This window comes from Oncorhynchus tshawytscha, linkage group LG21 (assembly GCF_018296145.1).
Source record: "Oncorhynchus tshawytscha isolate Ot180627B linkage group LG21, Otsh_v2.0, whole genome shotgun sequence".
NCBI classification, from domain to species: Eukaryota; Metazoa; Chordata; class Actinopteri; order Salmoniformes; family Salmonidae; genus Oncorhynchus; species Oncorhynchus tshawytscha.
In genome coordinates, this window is record NC_056449.1 from 39,299,450 (window position 1) to 39,322,900 (window position 23,451).

Sequence of the window (23,451 nt, forward strand, 5' to 3'; positions counted from 1 at the left end):
AATAATAATAACCTTAATAATAATAACACCAATAATAATACAAATATCACTAATAATAATAATAACAATAATAATAACAATAATGATAATAGTAACACTAATAATAATAACACCAATAATAATACAAATATCACTAATAATAATAATAACAATAATAATAACAATAATGATAATAGTAACACTAATAATAATAACACCAATAATAATACAAATATCACTAATAATAATAATAACAATAATAATAACAATAATAATAACAATAATGATAATAGTAACACTAATAATAATAACAATACAACAATAGGGCAATTACATGTACATGTATCTGAAATGTAAAAAATAGAACATTATCATAGAGATGTTATTGGTGTCTTAATGAAGTGGTGTCTGTCTTCTCTCAGTGAATAAGACATTATCATAGAGATGTTATTGGTGTCTTAATGAAGTGGTGTCTGTCTTCTCTCAGTGAATAGGACATTATCATAGAGATGTTATTGGTGTCTTTATGAAGTGGTGTCTGTCTTCTCTCAGTGAATAGGACATTATCATAGAGATGTTATTGGTGTCTTTATGAAGTGGTGTCTGTCTTCTCTCAGTGAATAGGACATTATCATAGAGATGTTATTGGCGTCTTAATGAAGTGGTGTCTGTCTTCTCTCAGTGAATAAGACATTATCATAGAGATGTTATTGGCGTCTTTATGAAGTGGTGTCTGTCTTCTCTCAGTGAATAGGACATTATCATAGAGATGTTATTGGTGTCTTTATGAAGTGGTGTCTGTCTTCTCTCAGTGAATAGGACATTATCATAGAGATGTTATTGGTGTCTTAATGAAGTGGTGTCTGTCTTCTCTCAGTGAATAGGACATTATCATAGAGATGTTATTGGCGTCTTTATGAAGTGGTGTCTGTCTTCTCTCAGTGAATAAGACATTATCATAGAGATGTTATTGGTGTCTTTATGAAGTGGTGTCTGTCTTCTCTCAGTGAATAAGACATTATCATAGAGATGTTATTGGTGTCTTTATGAAGTGGTGTCTGTCTTCTCTCAGTGAATAGGACATTATCATAGAGATGTTATTGGCGTCTTTATGAAGTGGTGTCTGTCTTCTCTCAGTGAATAAGACATTATCATAGAGATGTTATTGGTGTCTTAATGAAGTGGTGTCTGTCTTCTCTCAGTGAATAGGACATTATCATAGAGATGTTATTGGCGTCTTTATGAAGTGGTGTCTGTCTTCTCTCAGTGAATAGGACATTATCATAGAGATGTTATTGGTGTCTTAATGAAGTGGTGTCTGTCTTCTCTCAGTGAATAAGACATTATCATAGAGATGTTATTGGTGTCTTAATTAAGTGGTGTCTGTCTTCTCTCAGTGAATAGGACATTATCATAGAGATGTTATTGGTGTCTTTATGAAGTGGTGTCTGTCTTCTCTCAGTAAATAGGACATTATCATAGAGATGTTATTGGTGTCTTAATGAAGTGGTGTCTGTCTTCTCTCAGTGAATAGGACATTATCATAGAGATGTTATTGGCGTCTTTATGAAGTGGTGTCTGTCTTCTCTCAGTGAATAGGACATTATCATAGAGATGTTATTGGTGTCTTTATGAAGGGGTGTCTTTATGAAGTGGTGTCTTTATGAAGTGGTGTCTGTCTTCTCTCAGTGAATAGAATATTAACATAGCAATGCTGTTGGTGTCTTTATGAAGTGGTGTATGTCTTCTCTCAGTGAATAGAATATTAACATAGAGATGCTGTTGGTGTCTTTATAGAGTGAGTAACACAGTGCCGGCCTGAATAGACTGCAGGCCAGAACACAGAGTCTGATGACGTCATGCAGCATAGGATGAGCCATGGATTCTCTGAGCTCACATTGCTAAATGACAGTCTGCTAAATGACAGTCTGTTAAATGACAGTCTGCTAAATGACAGTCTGCTAAATGACTCAAACGTAACTGTAGTTGAAAGACGTGTTGAGGTTAGGGGAGGAAGACAGATCAGTAGAAGTGTTGAGGTTAGGGGAGGAAGACAGATCGGTAGAAGTGTTGAGGTTAGGGGAGGAAGACAGATCAGTGGAAGTGTTGAGGTTAGGTGAAGAAGACAGATTGATAGACGTGTTGAGGTTAGTGGAGGAAGACAGATTGATAGAAGTGTTGAGGTTAGGGGAGGAAGACAGATCAGTAGAAGTGTTGAGGTTAGGGAAGGAAGACAGACTGATAGAAGTGTTGAGGTTACGGGAGGGGAGGAAGACAGATCAGTAGAAGTGTTGAGGTTAGGGGAGGAAGACAGATCAGTAGAAGTGTTGAGGTTAAGGGAGGAAGACAGATCAGTAGAAGTGTTGAGGTTAGGGGAGGAAGACAGTGTTGAGGTTAGGGGAGGGGAGGAAGACAGATCAGTAGAAGTTGAGGTTGAGACAGCCAGTAGAAGTGTTGGGTTAGGGGAGGAAGACAAATTGCTAGAAGTGTTGAGGTTAGGGGAGGAAGACAGATCTGTTAGAAGTGTTGAGGTTAGGGAAGGAAGACAGATTGATAGAAGTGTTGAGGTTAGGGGAGGAAGACAGATTGATAGAAGTGTTGAGGTTAGGGGAGGAAGACAAATTGATAGAAGTGTTGAGGTTAGGGGAGGAAGACAGATCAGTAGAAGTGTTGAGGTTAGGGAAGGAAGACAGATTGATAGAAGTGTTGAGGTTAGGGGAAGAAGACAGATCAGTAGAAGTGTTGAGGTTAGGGGAAAAAGACAGATCAGTAGAAGTGTTGAGGTTAGGGGAGGAAGACAGATCAGTAGAAGTATTGAGGTTAGGTGAGGAAGACAGATTGATAGAAGTGTTGAGGTTAGGGGAGGAAGACAGATCAGTAGAAGTGTTGATGGGAGGCAGGAAAAGACAGATGAAACAGTGAAGTGAGGGACTGCTAGTCTTAGGGCATGTCCACAAAATCAGCTGTGTAGTGTTATGCTAATGTTTAATAGTTAGTGCCTTGGGCGAAACAGAAAAAGCCATTGGGGTCAATGTTTTTCAGTCTCTGGAGCAATAGAGTGGCATATGGCCCCTCCCCTATAGAATGTTATAATGTTCTGTCCTCTTGTGCATTATCTTCATCAGCATGGATGGAATTCTATGTATGTATGAATAGTATGAATAGTATGAATAGCATAGTATGAATAGTATGAATAGCATAGTATGAATAGTATGAGTAGCATAGTATGAATAGTATGAATAGCATAGTATGAATAGCATAGTATGAATAGTATGAATAGCATAGTATGAATGGTATGAATAGCATAGTATGAATAGTATGAATAGCATAGTATGAATAGCATAGTATGAAGGTATGAATAGCATAGTATGAATAGTATGAATAGATAGTATGAATAGTATGAATAGCATAGTATGAATAGTATGAATAGCATAGTATGAATAGCATAGTATGAATAGTATGAAGGCATAGGATGAATAGTATGAATAGCATACATGAATAGTATGAATAGCATAGTATGAATAGTATGAAGGCATAGTATGAATAGCATACATGAATAGCATAGTATGAAAGTAGTATGAATAGTATGAATAGCATAGTATGAATAGTATGAATAGCATAGTATGAATAGTATGAATAGCATAGTATGAATAGTATGTTAGCATAGTATGAATAGCATAGTATGAATAGCATAGTATGAATAGTATGAATAGCATAGTATGAATAGTATGAATAGCATAGTATGAATAGTATGAAAGCATAGTATGAATAGCATAGTATGAATAGTATGAAGGCATAGACATGAATAGTATGAAAGCATAGTATGAATGTATGAATAGCATAGGAAAGTAGACAGATGAAAGCAGTATGAAAGCATAGTATGGGAATAGCATAGTATGAATAGTATGAATAGCATAGTATGAATAGTATGAATAGCATAGTATGAATAGCATGTATGAATAGTATGAATGCATTATGAATAGTATGAATAGCATAGTATGAATAGTATGAATAGCATAGTATGAAGAGTATGAATAGCATAGTATGAATAGTATGAATAGCATAGTATGAATAGTATGAATAGCATAGTATGAATAGCATAGTATGAATAGTATGAATAGCATAGTATGAATAGTATGAATAGCATAGTATGAATAGTATGAATAGCATAGTATGAATAGTATGAATAGCATAGTATGAATAGTATGAATAGCATAGTATGAATAGTATGAATAGCATAGTATGAATAGTATGAATAGCATAGTATGAATAGCATAGTATGAATAGTATGAATAGCATAGTATGAATAGTATGAATAGCATAGTATGAATAGTATGAATAGCATAGTATGAATAGTATGAATAGCATAGTATGAATAGTATGAATAGCATAGTATGAATAGTATGAATAGCATAGTATGAATAGCATAGTATGAATAGCATAGTATGAATAGCATAGTATGAATAGCATAGTATGAATAGTATGAATAGCATAGCATGAATAGTATGAATAGCATAGTATGAATAGCATAGTATGAATAGCATAGTATGAATCGTATGAATAGCATAGTATGAATAGTATGAATAGCATAGTATGAATAGTATGAATAGCATAGTATGAATAGCATAGTATGAATAGTATGAATAGCATAGTATGAATAGTATGAATAGCATAGTATGAATAGTATGAATAGCATAGTATGAATAGTATGAATAGCATAGTATGAATAGCATAGTATGAATAGTATGAATAGCATAGTATGAATAGTATGAATAGCATAGTATGAATAGTATGAATAGCATAGTATGAATAGTATGAATAGCATAGTATGAATAGTATAGTATGAATAGTATAGTATGAATAGTATAGTATGAATAGTATGAATAGCATAGTATGAATAGTATGAATAGTATAGTATGAATAGCATAGTATGAAAGTATAGTATGAATAGTATAGTATGAATAGTATAGTATGAATAGTATAGTATGAATAGTATAGTATGAATAGTATAGTATGAATAGAATAGTATGAATAGCATAGTATGAATAGTATAGTATGAATAGTATGAATAGTATGAATAGCATAGTATGAATATTATGAATAGCATAGTATGAATAGTATGAATAGCATAGTATGAATAGCATAGTATGAATAGTATGAATAGCATAGTATGAATAGTATGAATAGCATAGTATGAATAGTATAGTATGAATAGTATAGTATGAATAGTATAGTATGAATAGTATGAATAGCATAGTATGAATAGTATGAATAGTATAGTATGAATAGCATAGTATGAATAGTATAGTATGAATAGTATAGTATGAATAGTATAGTATGAATAGTATAGTATGAATAGTATGAATAGCATAGTATGAATAGTATGAATAGTATAGTATGAATAGCATAGTATGAATAGTATAGTATGAATAGTATAGTATGAATAGTATAGTATGAATAGTATAGTATGAATAGTATAGTTTGAATCAGAGTTGCATACAAAAGGAAATATACATTTTGACACTGAAATAATGTCATAAGAGAGGATATTACCGTAGCTGCGTTTGTTTCAATGGAGTCTGAATCGGGAGTCTTTCGTTACTGTGTGAGTTGAAATGAACTCCAGCAGAATCCCAGGGAGAGAGCTGTAGGATCCTCCTGACTTCTTACTCTGGAGAAATCACCTCATATTTCTAGTATATTTTCTTTCTGTGTTGTTGTGGATCCTCCAACGACAGTGCGTTGACAAGGAGCCTGCACTCAGCTCGCCAAAACAGGAACTTACCGACAGAAACAGAAACATTAACACAAACCTCAAACATATAACTACCTCTGTGATTTTTTTTTGAGAGGGAGTTACTGTCAACTGAAAAAGGCTTGTGTTGTTGCCGTTAACGTATATACCCAAACGGTACTATGTATGGCTGGAGAAAAGGCAGTGAAGTCAACGTCAAAAACTAGTCACATACCTCTGGTTTATTGAATCAAAACGTGTCAGTGTGCTTTCATGTTATTCAGTGATACACTGTTATAGTTTCCTGTTCCAACACACTGATATTTATATATATAAATATAAATGATCCATGGTTAGCAGTGAACTCTTTCTCTGAAAAGCTTTGCCCTTTCCGGGACAACCCCTGGACAGACAGCCAGTGGACCTATCACTGAGTAGAAATAGGACAGAATTCATTATTCAAGAGAGGTTTTGGTGAAAAATTAATACTTGTCCCATGAGGAGACAATGTACCGCTTCAAAAAAGGCAAACCTTTAAAGAGAAGATATGTGTGGGGGCCTGAAGTACAGTTGTCTGCCCCTCGTATTAATCATGTTCTCACACAACATAGCTACACTCCTAGAAAAGCATGGTGCTATCCAGAACCAGTACGGGATTGTTCTACTCAGCTATGCGTTTGAGGTGTGTGTGTGTGTGTGTGTGTGTGTGTGTGTGTGTGTGTGTGTGTGTGTGTGTGTGTGTGTGTGTGTGTGTGTGTGTGTGTGTGTGTGTGTGTGTGTGCATGTGTGTGCGTGCGTGTGTGTGTGGCAACACCTTATGGATTACACATTTAAGCAGCACCTGAATTGCTTGCCAATATTTTTGGCCCGCAAAAGTAATTTACATTTTACTGGAGGTCATTGTTCCTGGTTCGAGAATGTAAGTCAGGGTAAATTGAAAGCCTCGTTACTTTAGATGGATTTACTTCAGAAACACAAATGAAAAACCCAGCAGTAGACGGTTGCTTATCTTTTACCATCCCCTCTGTGGCGATGTGGTGTTAAAGATTATACAGCGTCTTAGATCACTCATGTACAGAGATGATGACACCAGCGTTTGGCATCTTGCTTCCTGCCTGCCAGTTAACAGTTGAAAGATGGACTCCATTGACGCCATTGTATCCACTTACTATCTGCCTGACCACTGAGCCAATAACAATAATGTATGGCTAAGGGAAAAAAAGGAACACATCATTAATGACTGCAAAATATATAACATATTCAGTGGCACATAGTTTATTTGCCCTCCTTCTCTCCTCCATGGAAATGCATTGAAGGTACAGATTATTCAGAGAGCAGAGAAGCACTTCAATGTTTATTTTATTCATTCTTGTTTTCCATAATAATTGGGAGCACAATGGGTCAGTGTGATAAATGCTTGTTACATGTATAGAATGTAACCAGTCTAACACACGGCTTGTAGCTAGGCCTCTTTTCATTTGAATCACAGACTGACCGTACAATAACCTTACTAGAGTATACTATAGGTACTATGGTTCAACAACTACTGCTCATCCAGGTGGACACATTAGGCCATTTACCCTTCTATAGGCCCAAAGTATGTCAGTGTAAGCTAGTGCGTTTTCTATGTAATTTCTCTCCTCAGACAATATCTATAGGTTAAATCTCACTCTATCAAATTATTTCATCTACTTTCTATAAAAGTTTACTACAGTCTCCATTTTACATAAATCTGCAGTCGCAAACATTTCAGACATTTACTTTAGCTGCAATGAATTTTAAGGGAAGAACAGGTTTAGTTTCCTCCTGATAAATAGGCATATGTGAGTTACTTCTCTGTAGCTACACACCTACACAATATATTTAATCACTGTTCTTTGCCAAGATCAAAAATGTGTGGCTGAAATGGAACACCGTTCCTCCTTCAGTCTAGCAACCTCTGCCATTATGGTGATTAGGGCTGATTGTTCTGCTAGTCCCATGCTGTGCCTGCATCCTAAACGCCACCCTACGCCTTACGTAGCTCACTACTTTTGAGCATATCCCTATGAGATACCTTATGGGGCCCTGGTTGAAAAAAAATAGTGCCCTATATAGGGAATAGGGTGGCGTTTTGGGACGGGGGTGTATGTGTGTTTGGTCAGCACTGATTGTGTTGATGCTGACAGCCCCCATGATCACTGTTCGTCCGTCAGTCCTCAAGGTCATCTCACTTAACGAAGGAGATCAATCAGTACCGTCACCACGACAACGCAGAAAGAAAAAAAAAACGAAAAGTCAAGGGGTCACCACAGATAGAATAAAACGAAAGGTCAAGGGTCACCACAGATAGAATAAAAACAGCTTGGCCCATTACTGTTGTTTCTGTTTGTATTGATTGAAATCAGAGTTATAGAGTAGTATGCCTTTTATCATGCTGTCAGACTTTTAGAAAGAAACAATAGCTGTGGAGTTGGATGCCTCTTCCATGAATGGATGCTGTCGGGACTTGGAAAGTAAATTGTGGATGTAAAATTTAAAAAAGATTAGCCCATGACTGACTAATTGCTGGTTATTTTTTTGTTGATAGAAATCCTAGCTACAGAGCAGAGCAGTAGGTATAACTTGTTGCACATTTCTATGCGGTCAGACAGAAAGTAAAAGGAGAGGGGAGTTGAACAGCATGGCTGGATGATTGACTACTGCATTTATATTCAATTAAGTCTATATATTGTCCAAGGGGGTGTTTATGTCGAGAGAAAAAAAAAATCTGTCTCTTCAATCCAGCAACATGTATTTAATCAACACTAACAAAAAGAGCGAAACAAGTGTTTGACACAGGGTGTTCTGGGTAATCCTTTCTTTCTCTGTGCACTTTGTCCTATCTTTGTTCCTTTGTTATTTGTTTGGGTGTTCTAATCTCAACCCAGTCAATAATATTCTTTGTTGTCTGAAATTGTGTGTCAAAAAAAAACAACAACAGACATTGTCCTTTGTTGAAAGTACCTCTCTGTGACTTTTCTGTTCTCAACTCCCAGATAAAGCAATCATTAGATGTTGTTTTCTACCTGCAATTACTCTCAGTTACAATGGGTCAAATACGAGAGAACAGGAGAGGGGGAGAGATGGAGCAGACTAGGGTAGATGGATTGCAGGAGTGGAACAGTATGTGTCCCTGAAGTGCTGATAAATACATACTCAGCTCAGGGACTGGCCATTGTGTGATGATGAACCTTGGTGAATGCATCAAATGAAATTAGCCTGGAGTATATATGAATGACCTTTTTCCTCCTTATCTCAGATGCATTGTCTGTTTTAAGGAGCCCATTCGTTACCTGCTGTTGAAAAGTAGAAAGACAGAGGAAAAAGGACAATGCCATCCTCACCAATGCGGTCTTCTCTATGAGAGCTGGGCCGGTGAAATCCATAACAAAGTAACTGTGATAAACACCATTCATAACATTATTTTAGACATTTCACAATGTTATACTAATTCCTCCACTTCATGTACTATTACACTACTGTACTGTACCGTCACATACACAATAATGGCTATGTCAGAGGCTCTGACAATCATCATGTCCAATCTGTCCTACACAGCCACCTTGACCTCCCTGATACATCAGCCAAACCTCCAACACAGCCACGTTGACCTCCCTGATACATCAGCCAAACCTCCTACACAGCCACGTTGACCTCCCTGATATATCAGCCAAACCTCCTACACAGCCACGTTGACCTCCCTGATATATCAGCCAAACCTCCTACACAGCCACGTTGACCTCCCTGACACATCAGCCAAACCTCCTACACAGCCACGTTGACCTTCCTGACACATCAGCCAAACCTCCAACACAGCCACGTTGACCTCCCTGACACATCAGCCAAACCTCCAACACAGCCACGTTGACCTCCCTGACACATCAGCCAAACCTCCAACACAGCCACGTTGACCTCCCTGACACATCAGCCAAACCTCCTACACAGCCATGTTGACCTCCCTGATACATCACCAAACCTCCAACACAGCCATGTTGACCTCCCTACATCAGCCAAATCTCCTACACAGCCACGTTGACCTCCCTGATACATCAGCCAAACCTCCTACACAGCCATGTTGACCTCCCTGATACATCAGCCAAATCTCCTACACAGCCACGTTGCCTGATACATCAGCCAAATCTCCTACACAGCCACGTTGACCTCCCTGACACATCAGCCAAACCTCCAACACAGCCACGTTGACCTCCCTGACACATCAGCCAAACCTCCAACACAGCCACGTTGACCTCCCTCATACACCAGCCAAACCTCCTACACAGCCACGTTGACCTCCCTGATACACCAGCCAAACCTCCTACACAGCCACGTTGACCTCCCTGATACACCAGCCAAACCTCCTACACAGCCACGTTGACCTCCCTGACACATCAGCCAAACCTCCTACACAGCCACGTTGACCTCCCTGATACACCAGCCAAACCTCCTACACAGCCACGTTGACCTCCCTGATACACCAGCCAAACCTCCTACACAGCCACGTTGAACTCCCTGACACATAGAACCTACATCTTTCCAATGCACACAACCCTTTTTCATTGCCTCACAATTTCATATTGACTCTCTCTCGCCCACTGCTCATGCCCTTGTCGCTGGTGACAATGACAACGCTTGTCACCCTTTATTGCCTTCTCCGAGATTATACCCTTCCTTATCTTCTGATAAAAGTAAAGAAAAACTAAATAAAATTGGGTTAGCTGCAAATAACTGGGGTAATTTAATCTCCATAGTAACCAACTCTGAAGGCTCTGGAAACTGTTTGGCTAGATATACACCGCTGAATGGGATATGTCATGGTTTCCATACAGACGGATGCTGTGATGGTTTTTACCGTGGCATTTCACTTATTACCCTGCCTGTTTACATTCCATGGGAAACATGGGATACGCCTGTCTGTCTTTTAAGTTTGTAATTTCATAAATATATCATGAAATCATTTGCAACCCATCTCTGAAACTATCAATCACTCATGAGATGGGTCTTGAGGGGCTGAAATATGAATGTTGAGAGAGTGCTGAGGAAATGAAACACATCCAGGGAGTATTTAATATGTGGTTATTTTTTTCTCTGATTCTCGTGTCAAATGAAACATGGTCTTCTTACACAAAATGATGCTTGTGACTAGGTTTGTAGTGGAAAAAAATAGCATCGGTCCCTTTTGTCTAGTGCCTATGGGGTTAAACAGTCCCATTATTAATAATGGCCATCCATTTGCCTATCCTGATGTACAGTTGGAGTGTTGAGGCAATAGAAGATGATAAAGTCTTGGTAATTACAAACTACATTATTTATCCGTCTCTCTTTATTTATTTTGTGGCAGGTCTTAATTGTGAACCTGTTGCAGATGTTATTTATTTAATGAGGCAAGTCCGTTAAGAACAGATTCTTAATTTCAATGATGGCCTAGGAACAGTGGGTTAACTGCCTTGTTCCGGTGGAAGAACAGCAGATTTGTACCTTGTCAGCTCTGGGATTTGAACTTGCAACCTTTCAGTTACTAGTCCAACACACTAGGCTACCCTGCTGCCCAATGTAAAGAGTTATAGCATACTGGGTGTACAACAATGGGTTAAATGCCTTGTGCCTTGTTTTTATTTTTACCTTGTCAGCTCTGGGGTTTGATCTTGCAACCTTTTGGTTACTAGTCCAACACTCTAACCACTAGGGTATCTGCCGCCCCAGGTAGCCTAGCTATGGTGGCATGGTGGTAAACATCCTTGTATTTGTTCAGGTTTTAATTGTGAACTTGTTTCAGATTTAACCAGCTATGGTGGTAAACATCCTTGTATTTGTTTGGGAAATGTTTCTAATTCAGATTCCGCCCCCTAAGGTCAATGTCCGCGAACCGCAAAAATAAAATTAGCATAATAAAACGTTTCTCAAAAAATCTGTCAGTTTAGGTTAGAGATATCTGTGGTGAAAGGTGACAGAGCTAGAGCGGTGTTTTTCAGACCGTGACACATCCCGACAATCGTTCTTGTCAAAAAATTGACTGTAAGCGTTCGAACGGTTTAGCAAATTACAAACTATTACGACCCCCACTATCGAAAGATAAGACTCTCAACGTACACGTTTGGTGTTCTCCTTTTGACACCCCGAAAGCGTTTTGGGACTCCCCCCTCCCCCACAGTACCAGTTGAAAGAAAATGATGGAAGTGCACAGAACCAAAAGTTAGGATACACCTACTCATTCACGGGTATTTCTGTATTTTAACTGTTTTCTACATTGTAGAATAATAGTGAAGACTTCAAAAATGATGAAATAACACACATGGAATTATGTAGTAACAAAAGATATATTTTAGACCTTAGATTCTTCTAAGTAGCCACCCTTTGTCTTGATGACAGCTTTGCACACTCTTGACCAGATCACGCACCGACCAGATCACCCACCGACCAGATTACCCACTGACCAGATCACCCACTGACCAGATCACCAACTAATGAGAGCACCCACTAACCAGAGCACCCACTAACCAGAGCTCCCACTAACCAGAGCACCCACTAACCAGAGCACCCACTGACCAGATCACCCACCGACCAGATCACCCACTGACCAGATCACCCACTAATCAGAGCACCCACAGACCAGATCACCCACTGACCAGATCACCAACTAACCAGAGCACCCATTAACCAGAGCACCCATTGACCAAAATGGCACCATATTCCCTAGATAGTTCACTGCTTTTGACAGGAGCCCTACTGAGGCACCACTTACTGAGGCACCACCTATTGAGGCACTGCCTATTGAGGCACCACTTACTGAGGCACCACCTACTGAGGCACCACCTACTGAGGCACCACCTATTGAGGCACCACCTACTATATTGAAAGTAGTGCACTGCATAGGGTGTCTTTCGGGTCGTACCCCTGTTCCCTGTGGAGTGGAAACTGATACAGACTCCATTCCCTTTGAGCTGTTTAATGTGAAATGTCACAAACAGACATAGCAGCACTCCTCTGGCTGTTGTCACAGCAGCAATGACATCTCTCACTGTGACTTCACCCAGGGAAAGCACTGCCGCACCAAATACCTCGTATTATGTGAAGTTCCCCATTCTTTGTACCGATCACTTATGTTTTGAGGGGGAGGCACTAGTGTTCCTTGCAAATGTATCGAGGCTTTGTCGCGTGTGTGTGTGTGCGTGCGTGCGTGCGTGTGTGTGTGTGTGTGTGTGTGTTGAATAATGGTTACCTATTTTAATGTTGTTTTTGCCTTCAGGAAGAAAAAAAAAGAACAATTCCTTGGCAAAGACAACTACAACAGAAAAAAAATCACTGCTATCAAATGATTGACTCAGGGAATATAGTAAGGACTTGGCCTGATTGTGCTTGTTCAGTGAGATGCATCATTTTTTCCCCCTTTAATGAAGTTAGTGAACCTCTGAAAGGTGACACATTTACTGCTCAGGAGATGTATTCACTCAGACTCAAAGGCTGGGGGGCTGAGCAGGCCATTATTGAGAGGGTTTAGGTCTCTATTCAATCTGGATTGATGAAGCGTTACATATCGTGCGCTATAAATGCGTTTACCGTAAATTCAGTCTTCCCCTTAACACAGGAGCATTGTCTTTGAATGTCAACCACTTCAGCGATGCAGATTGAATCCGGCTCTATATTTCAGATCAGACTCCATGCACCAGGGTACTCCATGTATCTCCTGGCAATTTGAATGAATCTACACATTTTTCACCAGTTCTTGGTCATTATAAGCAGGTTGGCTTTTGTTATATTCAATAAATTAATATATAGCTCCTCACTTAAAGAATGCAATTAAGTATTGCAAACAAATAGGATTTGGGAGTTTGTGTTGGATATCAGTAATCACCCCTCATAAGTTTGGCTTTGTAATTGGAATGGAGCGGTAATACAATAACTGCACCATTGAGAAAAATCATTGTTTAAAATGTTGAGCTGACTAGGGAATTTAATTAAACAGAGCATGCTCAACTTCTAATGTGAGATCTCAAAGCCATAGACACAGACCTAGGACCATTCAATTATTTATAACAGTGTTACTTATGCCTATATGCAAAATTATCTCTATGAGATAGATTGAAGCCGAGACCTGGAGGACTTGATGTGATGTCATAGCAAGGACCTCTCCTCTTTTCCTCTGAGTGTCTCAGAACCATAACACCATGGGTTCCTGTTTGCTGTGTTGCATACTGTTTTACATTCTAATTACCAGAGTTGACAGGTTTTATTGCTGGGGCTCAATTTTGAGGCCTCTATCTCTTCCTGGACTCATTTCACATGTGATGTCAGCTCGAGCATAATGAGATAAGATAGTTGAAGTGCCTTGATTTCTCCCTCCCTTGATTTCTCCCTCCCCGATTTCTCCCTCCCCGATTTCTCCCTCCCTGCTTTCTCCCTCCCCAAATCCCCTATCACTCATAACTATACTCATTGTACCTTGCACCTCAAATATGCTAACAAGAATCCTAACAATAATCCTAAATGTGGATTCATGTGATTTTGTGATGTTCACATTTTTGAGTTATTGTAACTGACCAGATTTATTGAATGTCGAATAGATCACAGAATGCAAGGTGTGCCATGATGACAGTGATTTTTAAAAAATACTTTGGGATTGTAAGAAATATTTAAAGATAACACACATTGCAGAGGACTAGAGGTCAAGGGAGGGAATATGGAATTAACGGTCAATGGAAATAATTGTTTTTCAGTTCAATATCTGTTTAGAATCTCTGTATGGGGTTTCAGTCCTGGACTCATAGCTACATGTGGCACGTTTTCATTGGTTCGAATGGGCTATACATTGAGCCTGAAACAGGATATTTGTCATTTGGCCATTGGCCAAGTTTTATTGCAAGGAATTCTAATTGGTCAACCAAAGGCTAAGGTTGGGGGTTAATAATTACATCCTACCACTTTGTTCTGTGGAGAATCACTGAGGACAGGGAAGAATGAACATCAACCATCTACTTCCCAGCATAACAACTATGATTTGTTATCTTTGAATTAACCTATTTTTCTCCCCCTGATTTGCTTTGGGGTCTGTGTTATTGAGGGATAAAGTCAACTGCTAACAGGATGTTCTTTTAAATATTGAATACAGTAAAGTCAATCTCAGACACCAACAACAGAGACAGTTATTCTTAACTTTAAATAATCTCCTGGGAATTCCTTGTCTGTTGTAGGTAAACACAGGGAACCAATGGAACACCAATGGAAATTAAATGCTGCTGTTTTTCTTCTTCTGGAATGATTCAAACATGTATTACTGCCATTCATTTCTACAACAGGTTAACATTTACAGGTCACCTTCAGTTAAACATCTAACAGGTTAACATTTACAGGTCACCTTCAGTTAAACATCTAACAGGTTAACTTCAGTTAAACATCTAACAGGTTAACTTCAGTTAAACATCTAACAGGTTAACATTTACAGGTCACCTTCAGTTAAACATCTAACAGGTTATCATTCTCTTCTTGTCTTTTTCATATTTTATTCTCTTCTTTTGTTTAATGTCTTTGTGCTGCAGCCATAGTTGAGGTGAACCTGGCCAAGGCGCTGGCGGAAGCCTCGGAGACGTGCACCCAGGAATGTCTGATCCTGGGCCACTCCGACAGCTGCTGGATGCCCCCCTCCCTGGTGACCCAGTTCCAGTCTCCGTCCAACACGGGTACCCTGCCTACCCTGCCCTCCTTTGGCTTCCAGCACCAGCAGAGCTCCCCATGGGCCAGAGGAGCCAAGGCGGATGGGCGTCAGTGCCATACCCTGGGCAGGTCTGTGCCCAAAGACGATCTGGCTAAAGGGATGAACCGGCCGCAGTTCTACAATACTCTGGAAAGACACTGCAGCAGCAAGAGTAAGGAGTCTGACCCCATCAAGGTCATCCCTCTGGCAAGCTTTTCCTCATCTTCGTCAGGCCAGCAGACCCCAGCCAACGGAGGATCCTCTGCCTTCTTACATGAGCATCAGCTGTAAGGGACCAGAGTAACACCAACCAGTTTGTCTAAAATATCTTGGTGTATATTTAACATCAGTAGTAAGGGGCTGTAAGGGGACAGAGTAACACCAACCAGTTTGTCTAAAATATCTTGGTGTATATTTAACATCAGCAGTAAGGGGCTGTAAGGGAGCAGAGTAACACCAACCAGTTTATCTAAAGTATCTTGGTGTATATTTAACATCAGTAGTAAGGGGCTGTAAGGGGACAGAGTTTGTCTAATGTATCTTGATGGTTTCTGATTAATGTGTGAACATGGAATGTGGAGGAAGTGACAAAACTGTTCCTCTGTCTCCACAATGTTGTTCCTCACTCTCCACAATGTTGTTCCTCACTCTCCACACTGTTGTTCCTCACTCTCCACACTGTTGTTCCTCAGTCTCCACAATGTTGTTCCTCAGTCTCCACAATGTTGTTCTTCAGTCTCCACAATGTTGTTCCTCACTCTCCACACTGTTGTTCCTCAGTCTCCACAATGTTGTTCCTCAGTCTCCACAATGTTGTTCCTCATTCTCCACAATGTTGTTCCTCACTCTCCACACTGTTGTTCCTCAGTCTCCACAATGTTGTTCCTCAGTCTCCACAATGTTGTTCCTCATTCTCCACAATGTTGTTCCTCAGTCTCCACAATGTTGTTCCTCAGTCTCCACAATGTTGTTCCTCACTCTCCACAATGTTGTTCCTCACTCTCCACAATGTTGCACAGAAGTGGATCTGACAATGGCTGTAATCATATAAATGGTAGTCCTATACCAAAGTAGATCCACAACAGAAACAAAATATATAAAACATCATAATTTATGTTTGGTAGAGATTTTTGCTGATGAGTAATCAAAAATAATTTTGACCCCCTATGCGTATTGGAACCAGCTCAGCGGAACCTTCCTCCACACAATTTACTTAACGATAAACGAAACGCAAACACACAGTATAGCTTTGTGAACCCAAGGTGAATGTTGTATATGTCCAATCTCTGGTGAAATATTGCTTAGTGTATCCAGCAAGACATTCAGCTCCAGCTCCAACTGATGATCCAAGTTACTTTTTGCTCTCGTCTGAATATGTTTATAGGATCCCGTCTTATTCAGGGGTCTGCAGACACATACCTAAGACTCAATGGACAAAAAATGTTTCACTCTGTGTCGTGCAAACACTTTATATAAACATAGAGTACATGGGCCACCCCCCATGATATGCCCAACACTGTTTCTCTTCAGATGTTTCTTGTATGGCGAGTTATGATGCCTTTGACACCCCTTTCCCTGCCCTCTATTGCAAACCTACTCATTTTCTACATTATCTTCCCCACCTGATAGGAACCTACTCATGTTCTACATTATCTTCCCCACCTAATAGGAACCAACTCATTTCTAACATTATCTCCCACACATAATAACAACCTATTCATTTTCTACATTATTTTCCCCACCTAATAGGAACCTACTCATTTTCTACATGATCTTTCCCTGTAATAACCACCTACTAATGTTCTACATGATCTTTCCCCTGTAATAACAAACTACTAATTTCAACATTATCGTATCCTCCTAATAAAAACATACTTATTTTCTACATGATCATTCCCCTGCAATAACAAACTACTAATTTCAACATTATCTTACCCTCCTAATAACAACATACTTATTTTCTACATTATCTTTCCCCTGTAAAACAAACTACTAATTTTCAACATTATCTTACCCTCCCAGTAAGAACCTACTCATTTTCTACATGATCTTTCCCATTGTAATAAGAACCTACACATGTTCTACATTATCTCCTGAGAAGAAGCCTTGAACAGCACAGACAGAGGTTCCATGCAAGGAGCTATAACTTTTCTTGTTTTACTTTCCCACCATTATTTCACTTCATTTATCTTCCTTTCATATAATATAACGTGTATTGTACGCATCGTAAATGAGTGCTATGGAGACAATTAAGAACATCTCCCAGTTGTCTAGTTACTTTGAGCTGTGATCTCCACAGTAGGTATTAGCTGTGGTTGACAGGCTCTGTAGTAGTTGTCTACTCTCACTGAAACATAATGTATTTCTAGTAGTCAGGTAATGAAAAAGTGGAGACATATACAGAGTCTGGATGCAAATAGCTTTTTATTTGCTTTAATTCGTGCCCCTATCTCGTCAGGATAGTAACCACTATAATGAGAGTTTCTGTATCCATATATATATGTATCCATATGCAAGCACCTTTAAGCTCGAAGGATGAATTTACCATATTCACATATTGACATACACCCTTTTGTAAAAATGATTTATCATACGTTTTATCCACTATATCTTTGATTCAACCATATTTCCATAGTTTCAAGGGAGTTCATTCTGGATAACCACTGACTGTCATGGATTCGGTAAACATTGCATGACCATCACCAGTTAACATATTTAAATTAAAAGTCTCCTCTAGCGGCTTGTGAAAGAAACAGGACATGTTTAGGGTACCATTCTCCCTGCAGGGTTAGACAGTAACAGGACATGTTTAGGGTACCATTCTCCCTGCAGGGCTAGACAGTAACAGGACATGTTTAGGGTACCATTTTCCCTGCAGGGCTAGACAGTAACAGGACATGTTTAGGGTACCATTCTCCCTGCAGGGTTAGACGGTAACAGGACATGTTTAGGGTACCATTCTCCCTGCAGGGTTAGACAGTAAAGTGTGTCTGCGCTTGGTTGAGACTCTGCTTGCATTCAGATTACATTTCGGGTCAGGTATCCATCAGTGTAGAAATGCATTAGCGAAGCCGGGGTTTGTGAAATTACGTGTGTCATAAGAGTGTTATGTGGAAGGGTCAAGGTCAGGGTCAATTTCATCTCACTTCTGGTCAATTAAGGAAATGTATTGAATTTGTATTAATGAATTGAATAAATCCTACTCATTGAACACGGTTAACCTACTGCCCAACCAAGTCCCAATCATGAATTGGATATCAATTCCTTTTTTGCGGAGTAATGATTTCCTTCTATGTCATCCTGAAACAGCTCCTCACTGCAGTTAAATGTTAAACACATTTGTCTTTCATCAAAGACAACAACTACAGACAGGACAGAGTACACTGACATATGCAAACAAATCACAAAGCACTTGCTTCCTTCAGACAGTGACAGTGAACACAGGCCTGCCAATGTGTGACGTGTGATTCAGTAACATTCCAACTGCATATGCTGTAGAACGATAATATTGACACTTAACAACGACTGAAACACACAAAATCACACAATATACTTACAGTATATATACTGAACAAAAATATAAACGCAACATGTACAATGTTGGTCCCATATTTCCTGAGCTGAAATAAAAGATCCCTGAAATGTTCCATATGCACAAAAAGCTAATTTCTCCCAAATTTATGGCACAACTTTGTTTACATCGCTGTTATTGAGCACTTCTCCTTCGCCAAGATAATCCATCCACTTGACAGGTGTGGCATATCAAGAAGCTGATTAAACGGCATGATCATTACACAGGTGCACCTTGTGCTGGGGAGGCCACTCTAAAAGGCCACTCTAAAATGTACAGTTTTGTCACACAACACAATGCCTCAGATGTCTGAAGTTTTGAGGGGCCGTGCAATTGTTATGCTGACTGCAGGAATGTCCACCAGAGTTGATGCCAGAAAATGTCATGTCAATTTCTCTACCATAAGCCGAGTCCAACGTCACTTTAGAGAATTTGGCATTATGTCCAACCGCAGACCACGTGTAACCATGCCAGCCCAGGACCTCTACATCCAGCTTCTTCAAAAGCAGGATCATCTGAGACCCACCACCCAGACAGCTGATGAAACTGTGGGTTTGCACAACCAAAGAATTTGTGCACAAACTGTCAGAAACCATCTCAGGGAAGCTCATCTGTGTGCTCATCGTCCTCACCAGGGTCTTGACCTGACAGTAGTTTGGCTTCGTAACCAACTTCAGTGGGCAAATGATCACCTTCGATGGTTACTGGCACACTAGAGATGTGTGCTCTTCATGGGTGAATCACGCTTTAAACCGTACTGGGAAGATGGCAGACAGCGTGTATGGCGTCATGTGATCGAGAGGTTTGCTGATGTCAACATTGTGATCAGAGTGCCCTATGGTTGTGGTGGGGTTATGGTATGGGCATGAATAAGCTATGGACAATGAACACAATTGCATTTTATCAATGGCGATTTGAATAAACAGAGATAACGTGATGAGATATCCTGTGGCCCGTTCATCAACTCATGTTTTAGCATGATGATGCACAGCCACATGTCGCAAGGATCTCTACACAATTTCTGGAAGCTGAAAATGTCCCAGTTCTTCCATGACCTGTGTACTCACCAGACATGTTATCCATTGAGCATGTTTGGAATGCTCAGTATTGACGTGTACAACAGCATGTTCCAAATTCCCATCAATATCCAGCAACTTCGCACAGTCATTCCACAGGCCACAATCAACAGCCTGATCAACTCTATGCAAAGGAGATGTGTCACGCAGCATGAGGAAAATGGTCACACCAGATACTGACTGGTTTTCTGATCCACACCCCTACTTTTTTTTTTATAGGTATCTGTGACCAACCGATCTGTATTCCCAGTCATGTGAAATCCATAGATTAGGATGTAATGAATTCATTTAAATTGACTGATTTCCATGTATGAACTGTAAGTCAGTAAAATCGTTGAAATTGTTGTATGTTGCGTTGATATTTTTGTTCAGTGTACATATTATGTACATAGATGCCTCTGTTTCACGCTCATACAGAGCAACACAGATGGACAGAATGTTCCTATGTCAATATTGATCACACAAAACAGATGGGGATAGGTAAATGCTTGAGACTTAAAATGTTTCATTATATCACTGTCATCGAGAGTCAAAATAATCAACACTTCTTTCAGAAGAAAACCTGAAAGTTTAATGAATTTCCATCAACAACACCTAAGGCTCCATATAGCCCTACATTGGGAACGACAAACAGATAACACAGGGTCGATTCCCAAATGGCACCCTATTCCCTATTTAGTGCACTACATTTAACCAGGGCCCATAGGGCTCTCGTCAAAAGTAGTGCACTATGTAGGAAATAGGGTGCCATTTGTCATGCACATAAATTATTTGAAATTTAAAAAAAAAATGTTTAGGCAATGTAGAACAATAAATAGGATATAATTTTCAAATATTCAAAAAACAGGTGGCATTTTTGTTATTTTGTTATTTGGAATTCCCCATTTGTTTGCTCATCCATGACTTAGAGTTACAGATGTCTGCATTTGTTAAAGAAATGGAATGCAGTTTAAAGGTAAATGTGTCTTTCAGGAGGGGGTGATCACTTTAGGTCAGTTTCGCTTTGTGCCAAAGGTTTCACATATGAACCAAAAAAAAGGAAGATGGTGAGATAAACTTCCACAGAACTTAAATGATTAGTAGAGAGTCATGTGCGTTGTTTTCCTCCTCTAGTATTTTTTTTCTACTTTTCTAAAAATCCAGCTCCCAGGTCGCCGTAACCATAGTGATAGAAACAACGTCACCCGTCGGTTTTCCAAAATCATTTATTTCTCTACGAATGTTTTTTTTTTTTTTACAAAAAAAATAAAAGTTTTTTTTTTTATTATAAAAGAATTTCATTGGGATGTTATTTTGCATCATCATCTGCATGTGGGCCATTTTTACCCATTTTTTTATCACTAGCTTGCTATGCTCCTAAGTTGTTTTAACGTGTAACAGATGGATTTGTGTTGTCATGTGGCCATCATCGACCAATTGTGTTGTTATAACCATATATCCCTTTTGAGGCAATTAACAATACGTGGCTAACAAACACACAAAAAAAATCTATTTCAAACGTGTAATGAATATGAGGCATGTACACACAAGATAAATATCACATCACCTTTGTGATTTGTTTTGTTTTAATATTGTACAGAACAGTACCTTTGAGAAGAATTGACAAGGTGGCATCCAACAAGATTGGTTTATATATTGTTGAGTAAAGGTTTAGTCACCTGAATTCAGTCATGAAAAAAGAGAATCAAAAGCAAATTAAATGTAAAACAATGAGACGACAATCTCTGCTGTAATGTAAATGGCTACATATGCATATATTGGTGAGTGTGTGTGTGTGCAGCGAGTGTGTGTGTGTGCATTTTTGTGTGTATGTATACTGGCATGAACCTTGCCAGAATATTTTATGTACACATGTATCTTGTATAAAATCTATATATGAAATACCTGCTATATAATATATATGCTTGTAAATTAGTCATTGGTGGGTACAGGTTCAAGGTTGCTTGGAGAGAAAGCTTAAATGTTTGCCAGCAGTATAGTATTGATCAACTCTGTGTTGTCATGCCTTTGTAAAATATCCCATCAAAATCTAAGAAAAAATGACCTTCCATACATGTAATTTTACTTGAACCATTAAATATTGAATTGTCAAAGTAAGTCCGGACTACTCTTGAGTTTCTTTCTGCTGTATTGGATGAATCTATTGCGTATTATCGTTAACATGAACCTCTAACACCAACTACAATATCTTCAAGATGTTACAGGGATTTCTGGTGGCACGAATAACATAACACTTTTCCCAGAGCTCAGCCAAGTTGCGACAAACCTTATTTAATTACTTTAGAACACAGTTTAATTTATTGTTTAATTAATTTCACTTTACTATCGTTGACATAGTCTCGTATCTCGTTGCTCTTCCGAACGGTAATAATGGCAGTGAATTGCTGAATGGAAGATTGCTAAAGTAGGCTGCAGCAAAGCCTTGGATTTTCCTGAACGATTTAGCAACTGGAGAGACAGGCATCATTGCCCACTCCTGACAGTTTAGTTTGCCTTGGTCGGTAGAATGTCCGCACGGTTTTTCATCTCGTTTCTCTTCATAACAGTGAAAAAAGGGATATAATTGCTGATATAAGAAGCCCGCATTCAGCTACCGAACTTTCGTCAGCAAGCTAGCACAGTCGCTAATTGAGTAAATGGTCTTGTTTCGGTTATTTAAAACCTCAGTCTAGTCTACATCTTTACTTCTATTGCTGAGCTTAATTTCCAAAACATAATCTGACTCTTCACTTTTCTACAAATCCCAGAAATGGCCGATAAAAGAAACACTCACTCTAAAAGAGACCCTCCCAAAGGAGGCCCCATTCATCTGTAGCTGCACTACAGGCAATAACGACTACACAGGGCATTACCATCCATAAACTAGAGCACTCTGCTGTGTCTTACAACGACGACCTAACCACCCTTCAGGCCACAGTGAATTTGCTCTCATCTGATGTTAAAGAGCATTAACAAAAATGCAAGAAGGACGTCAACGCCGCCACAACATACGCCTGGTGGGCATTGCTGAAGGTCTGGAGGGGGCCCGCCCACACAACTATTTCAGGACATGCTTAACCTTGAAGAACTACCCTTCTTAGACCGTGCTTATAGGTCACTGCAAGCTAGACCAAGAGAGGGTGACTCCCCTTCGTCATTAGAGTGCATTACTACCACGTCCGGGACCATTACCTTTACAGTACTGAGGCAAGAGTCCATTTTCCCAGACTTCACTGCCTCTGTGACCAAGAGACGAGAGGTGTAAGGTAACGCAAAGCGGCCCGGGAGTCAAGTTTGGCCTCTTCTTCTCAACTGAGCTCAGGATCACACTACCAAGCGGAGCTCTTAACAAGTTCAACGACCTGACTGCTGAAATTGATTTTATCAACAAGAACTTGAAGGAAAC

At 39.4% G+C, this 23,451-nt stretch overlaps 1 protein-coding gene across 1 annotated transcript in view; it reads left to right on the forward strand.

Annotated features, from left to right (window-relative positions):
• The window catches only part of pcdh11 (protocadherin 11), a 287,556-nt gene extending 268,306 nt beyond the window's left edge, over positions 1-19,250 (forward strand). Inside the window, exon 7 of the mRNA XM_042303479.1 lies at positions 15,265-19,250. Coding sequence (XP_042159413.1) covers positions 15,265-15,710 — 446 coding nt within the window. The 3' untranslated portion in view covers positions 15,711-19,250. The remainder of the gene's footprint in view (positions 1-15,264) is intronic.
• Positions 19,251-23,451: the final 4,201 nt, after the last annotated feature.